Genomic DNA, 6,856 nt, shown 5'->3' with positions numbered 1-6,856 from the left:
CGCCGCCGCCGCCCTGCGCCGTGGCCTTCGTGGACTGCCTCTACGGCACCGTGCCCAAGCTGAAGGAGCTGCACGTGCACCCGCCCGGCATGCAATACCCGGACCTGCAGCAGGACGCCAGGCTCAAGGAAACCCTCCTCTTCGCCGCAGCGAAGGGCTTCCCCGAGCACCAAACCCCCACAAGCGAATACCTCGAGTTAAGGGCCAAACTCCAAACCAAGCCGGATTACCTCGAAGTCCTGGAGAAGACCACGTACCGGTTCTGACGCCGCCGCCCCGGGCCACGGGCCACGAAGTGCCTTCGCAGACTTTTGCCAGCAGATGTTAACCAATCATTATTTTTTTATACTGAAACTGAGACTTTGACTGTGCCATGTCTAAGGTATATTATTATTATTATTATTATTATTATCACCGGGGATCTTTGTATTGATCCTGATTAAGTAAATTCTATGTGTCTCTCGCTCTTTTTTTTTTTTCCTTTTTTTTCTCCCCTTCTTTTTTATTTTATTTTTCTCCTTCTTCCGTTGCAGTAAAACTTTAGATTTCCCCTTGGAGGGAGGGGGAGGGGGAGGGAAGACACAATTTTCTTTTTTTTCTTTTTTTCTTTGTGGCTTGCTTTCTTCTCGCCCACCATGGCACAGATTCTGTACATTTAGTTAAAAAAAAAAAAAAAAAAAAAAAAAAAAAGACAAAAAAAAAAGCAAAATGCAAAAGAAGCAAACGAAGGCTGTTTGCTGCATGCCTGGAAAACTGCAAGAGGGCAGGGAGGGAAGGGTCTTGCTCGAATGTCTCGCTCGCGTCGCTCTCCCGCTCACACCCCCATGGGGACCCCCCCATGCACCCCCATGTCCCCCCCACTCTGGGGGGACATCCCACCAGGGATGTCCCCACGCAGCGCCCACCCCCCTGGGGATGCTCCACGACACCCCTCCATGCTACCATGGCTTATTTTTTATGATTATTATTTCCTTTTTAAATTAATTTATGTATTCTTTTTTTTTTTCTTTTCTGGAGGACAACCGCACTTTCTTAATAAAAGCAACGTGCAAATATGCAGGAAAAAATAAAAAGAGGAAGAAAAAAAAAAAAGGAAATAAAAAAAAAAGCTCCTGGGCACCTGTCACTAACAGCTTTGTAGGAAGCACTTTTAATGTTTTCTCTCCTACACGCACACACACACACACACACACACAGAGGTACAACGATGTGCATATATTTATTCTGTAATTTCAAGTGAATATAAATTGTAAAAGTAATGTTTAATCATTGTACAGTGATGCGTCTGGTATAGCTTTCCTAATAAAACATTTTGAAAAGAAAAACGAACACACATATATATATATATATATGCACATATATATATATATAGGAATAACGAAGCTTGAACCTGAAGCTTCCCCCTACTGAGCTTTCCTTCCCCACTTAACCTTGGGAGCTGTTTTATTAATAAGAGCTCAGTGCACTGTGATGTTCACAGAGGAAACCCCCTGTGCAGCTTCCCCTGCTGCCCGAGACTTTTTTTTTTTTAATGAAAAAACAGAAAAACCAAACGATTTTCAGCCTGCAATGCCCACGTTGCACCTGCTGCCAAGGAGGCCGCAGGGTGAAGCCCGCGTCTCTCCTCCTGGGGTTTCCAGCAGGATTTCGAGGGGTCAGGAGGAGGGGTTGGCGGGGGGAGGCAGCGAAATTCTGGCGATTTCGGGAAAAAAAAAGGAGCGCTGCGGTGCGCGCCGGCGCCCGCCAGGTGGCGCCGCAGCTCCAGCGCTGTATAGGCGCGCCGTATGGAGGTGTGTGCACATGTATGTATGCTATACATTGCATGCATACATATGCGCACACCGATATGGAAACAGATACAAATTAATATATATATTTATATATATATCTTCAGATATAGGCATATAACTTTTCTTATTTCTGCCTTTGCCCAGATGTTTTGCCAGCTGTTTCCTTTGCATTAATCCAGTATACCCCCCAACCCCAGTCACTTATAGTTGTCTTTAGGACTCTGAGCACCGTTCTGCAGCTTTTGCACAGCTTTTGCACAGGCCGCAGTGCCGTACCAGACAGCAGATTTCTTGTCTAACCACTTGATTTCCCTCCCCACACGCAGTGTTTTTTTCTTTGTAATGGGGATTTTTTTCTTTGTAGTGGGGATGGGAGCACGAGTGCTTATTCTCACCCCAAATATCCCTATTTATGGCTTTGGCAAGTGTGCTTATTGCAGACTTTTCTGTCTATGGACTTGGGTGTGCCAGAACAGAAACGATTTCCCGAGTCTTGGTACTCGCTAATGTRCCCTGAGGTGCAGGGCCTCTTCCCAACGTCTGTACATCCAGCATCAGCTTTGCATTATTGGTTAAAACAGCCTGCATTTGAACCTCCCACGTTCCTCTGTTGGGTTTATCATGTTTTATGACCAATGCCTTCAGCGCTAATCTTTTCTTTGTCTTCACCTGTGTATATTAGACAAGCATGCACATGTTGAAAAATTATAAACATCAAAGTGCAAAGGCCAGGTCCTTCTTATAATAAACCTTACAAATACATTGATAACACTGCATGCAGGTAACGCGTGGAGTTATAAAGCCCAGGTTAAAGTACAACCCCCAGCGAGAGCGGTGCGCTAGACTCTTGGCAATGTCAACAGGCCCCGAGTGCTCATATGCTGTATCAAAACATAGCAAAGCCACTTATAAATAATGTCTGTATTTTATTTAAACTCCATAAAGGCAAGAGCATCTCAGCATAACTATAGGTAGTAATCTCACCTGCTAGGGGTGAGAAAGTCTATTTATTCCGTGGGAAAAAAAAAATATTTGTTTTATGAGAATGGAATTTTGTATTAAAAGCGATAATTTTTGGCTTACATTGAGTTATTTTTCTTTCCTTGTGTAGGAAACTTCCTTTTCCGTGTGCATTGGGAACTCACTGGAATCATTTGGGGATGATTCCCTTTGGAAATGGTCAGAATATTTAACTGATCTCTGTAATGCGTGCTAGGATGTGTCCTGGTTTGCTGTCTCCTGGTGCTGAGCTGAGGCTGAGTGGGTGGGAGCATCACTTTGCACTGCAGGAAGCAAAAGTGGATCCATCAGCTCTGATCTGTGACGTGCTTCGGCCCGGGCAACACCAAACTGATAGGGATTGCTCTGGTTATCAGCAGAATTCTTGGTAGCATTGATAGCACTGGGAAAGAACTGAATAAAGTCAAAAGATCCACATGCACTTTGGAGCTCTTGGATGGGGTACTATTTTAAATAAATAAATATTTTTTAGCTTATTCCATGGCTGTATGTCAAGTAGCTGGTACCTATTTCAGCTCTTCCCCCGCTGATGCTCATTACCATGTAACGAGCCTTTCATCATGTGTTTATTTTTACTCACTCACTTCCTGAGGTTCTTCCCACAGGTGGAAAAGGAAAAAAGGCCAGGTAAGTCCCAAACCTCTCCTGYCATGACTCAATACAGGGATATAGAAAGAGTAATAGTGATGTTCAATTACCAGTGCATTTTTGTGTCTCCTGGATATTGTCATTGATGTAAAAAATGTATTTATACCTGGTTTAAAAGGCTTGTCTGAGACTTAGGGATTGCTCTGTGTATCTCTGCGCTGTATTACCAAGGATGCTGGGTTTTATGGTATGAATAACAGCTCTGTTCATGTGAATTCTGACCTCTGGAAAGGGTTCTGTCTCTGAAGGCCAACAGCTGTGTTGCTACCACTACTGAATATACTGGAGGGGTCATTTATTAAGTGATCCAGTAGATTTGGGTTTAGCCGTTGCAGCTCAAGGTTTTGTCAGAAYACTTTCCAGAGAAAGAACATTTTTGTGCATGTCCCCGCTGATGTGTTTTCCAGTTAGAAAGGCAAAGTTTTGACCAGCTGGTGTCCTATGCTGTGAACACGTGCAGCAACATGAGGGAAAAATCTCCACAAAACCCTGATATGCCACGTTCTGGGTTTCTGAAATGCTCGTGTACCTAGCGCAGGATTGCCACGTTCCTTCTACTCTCCTCAAGTACCTACTTGAGGTGAAGTTGAGCTGTTCACATAAGCAAGATGTGCAGAATTGGCCTTAAGTATAGCAGAGATGTTCACGTGAATAAGGTGTGCAGGATTTGGCTGCAAGTTTGGGAGTTCRTTGCCTATCTCTATTACTCAACTCTTGGTTATAGCACCTGGCAGCTCTCCAGCCACTTGCAATCACATAGATGTGAACTTGTTCCAGAAGTGCACCTTTTCCAAGGGCATTTGCCAGTGTCACATGGATTTTCTCTTGGAAATCAGATGGCTGGGCCTTGCCTAGTCCTATTTTCCCAGTTGTCCCAGAGCTTATTCAAAAACCTGACTTTCTTATATCTGACTTTTGCACTGAATCTGTTTAAGGCTTATAAAATATGATGCAATAATTTCCATGTTAGATGTGTATTTGCCCAATGTTCATTTTTACAGTTGCCTCATACTAATAACAATTTTTTTGCCCTCCAAATGCTACTTTTAATTCTTGATGAATCGATGGGAGTGGAAGTATATCTATTTTATATTTTCTCCCCCTTTTTTTGAAAAAGTTCTGTGTTATCTGGTAGATGTAACTAAACCCTAATTCCAGGCCTACTGGTGTTAGTGGAAGAAACCCATTTATCACCATGCAGATGCAGCAAGTCCCATTGCCAAAACACCAGTTCTGCTGCTATTGACACCTAGGGATGAAATACCCCATAAATTCAGCTGTGCATGAATCAAATTAWAGCTCGCTTTTAGTCCCCAGACCTGGACCAAGAGTAAGGTCTGATCTACCCAGAAAATTACAATATATATTCAGTGGACTCAAATACTTTGAAGCAAGTGCTCCACAGTGCTATCTTGGAATATGACAAGTAAGGGTATGGAGAAAATTGCTTTGTTACCAATATAGTAACTTTGTCGGCTCACCTGTGCTGCAGGCCAGAAATTAGCTAAACTATCGTGAATACCTTTTATGTGAAAATAAGAGCATTTCCATGAAGATAAATAACTGTGCATYTCCGCAGATGTTAGAAAGGGGGAAAATGGAGTTTAGATCTAATGTCATCAGCAAGATCATTAATACTGCATTTGGAAATACCCTGGTAATATTATCTTGTCCCAGAAAGCAGGAACATTAATGTGGAATTGGCAATTGCATTTGATATAGCTTCCTAAAATGTCTTTTGTTCGACCCGTTTTCCACTCATTTTAAAATTCTGTACTATTATTTTCAAGGAAGAAACATTTAGGTTTAAGGTCCAAGGGTGATGTTGATGAGTGTTTTTATGGAAGTTTTTTGTTGTTGCTTTGTTCAATGCTTGCTGCCCYGGGCTTGCTCTCCTGCACACAATTTTCATTAGAAGGATATCGGGGATAATTGTGGTACCTTATCTTGGACAGCTGGGAAAACGTTTGGAAAAGTTCCTCCATAGCGGGATTTTCCTGTTAATGTGATCGATAGTGTGCTGATTTTCTGAGCAGTGTCGGTTCATTTTTTGTGGAAAAAGGATGGGAGAAGGCTCAAAGGCCTTCTTRGAGCTGAGCCATTGGGATGGCTATGGGAATTGTAGTTGTCTTCTTGGGAAATCTCCATGTGTGTTGGGTCGGTCACTGGGTTTCTGAATGCTAAGGATCTTTATCTTAAATGTGTGATTGCTTTTAGATATTATGAAGAATGTATATGCAATACTAAAATGCTGGGTGCCTTAATAAGAATAGATAGTAATAGAGGGTGTAGCACAAYATAAAATATTAATAACAGTCGTATATCGCATATTGAAAGTTTAAGGTCCWTTTGCTTTTTAAGACATCCTTATTTTTCTACCAGAATTTTCTAACTCTCTGAAGAATGTCCCTATACCCTGTGAATTCTGGAGGAACATTCTGGGATCACTAGCTACCACTGCTGATGGGAGCAGCAGCTCAAAGCAGTAATAAAAAGAAAAAAGGGTTGGGAGTCTTCCTCCTGCAGAGACCATCGCCAGCACCGTGATGGCTTTGCCCTAAATGACAAAGTGACATTGGTGTATTGACTACGTGAAATCGTTTCTTGTTTTCTTCACTTTCACCTTGCCTTTTTGGAGGCAGTAGYTGTTTTATTTGTTAAGGAATTGAGAATAGGAATTTGTTAATAGTCTCTCTAACCCAATTTGTTCAAAATTAAATCAGCCTACCACAGGACTAAGATGAGTTTTCCRGCAGGCTGCGTAAGCCTTAGGTTTTAATTCTGGTTTCTTAAATGTCCCTTATCTGGACCATCCTTGAATTAAAATCTGTCATTAAACCTTGGAGATTTGGGKTTTCGAAATCAAGGCCAATTTGGTTTGTTTTTTTGGTAGTTGTTTGGTTTGGTTTTGTTTGGAATATGACTGGAAAGAGGAAAATTGCAATGTGACAATTTGCAGTGAAGTGTAYTTTTTTAGTAGACCTTTCAAACACAGTTGTATTTACCCTTTTCCTTGGAGAATGGAGGACCTGTGTTCAACGGAGCAGAGGAGCTGCCTGGTCGCTGCTCCTGCCACCCGGGAGCAGAGCAGAAATGCGTTTGCTCTGCTCTGTCCTCTCGCTTTGGAAAGYGGCTGGGACCATCGGCACCTTCCTGGTGCGATGGGAGCTTCTTGGGRGGCTGAGCTTCTAAAAAATGCACTTTAGGGAACTGAGTTTTGGTGGTGCCAGGGCATGTCTGAGCAGTCTTCAAAAACGCACTGCTGAAAAAGCTGTTTGCAAACATCTCTTGTGGTGTCACTTCTGCTCTGTTTTCTTGCAGTGTCCCCCCCCAAACCTGTCTGCTTTGGAAAGCAGAGAGTATTCAAATCGAAGGAGTAGGGCAAGGGGAGATATTTT

The 6,856-nt window shown here is 42.7% G+C and overlaps 1 protein-coding gene across 1 annotated transcript in view; it reads left to right on the top strand.

Annotated features, from left to right (window-relative positions):
- The window catches only part of SLITRK3 (SLIT and NTRK like family member 3), a 7,917-nt gene extending 4,280 nt beyond the window's left edge, over positions 1 to 3,637 (top strand). Inside the window, exons 3-4 of the mRNA XM_026045223.1 lie at positions 3 to 382; positions 2,902 to 3,637. Coding sequence (XP_025901008.1) covers positions 3 to 266 — 264 coding nt within the window. The 3' untranslated portion in view covers positions 267 to 382; positions 2,902 to 3,637. The remainder of the gene's footprint in view (positions 1 to 2; positions 383 to 2,901) is intronic.
- Positions 3,638 to 6,856: the final 3,219 nt, after the last annotated feature.

This window comes from Nothoprocta perdicaria, unplaced genomic scaffold (assembly GCF_003342845.1).
Source record: "Nothoprocta perdicaria isolate Ctin4 unplaced genomic scaffold, notPer1 scaffold_4, whole genome shotgun sequence".
NCBI classification, from domain to species: Eukaryota; Metazoa; Chordata; class Aves; order Tinamiformes; family Tinamidae; genus Nothoprocta; species Nothoprocta perdicaria.
The sequence above is the reverse complement of the archived record's forward strand: the minus strand, read 5'-3'. Positions and strand labels throughout refer to the sequence as shown.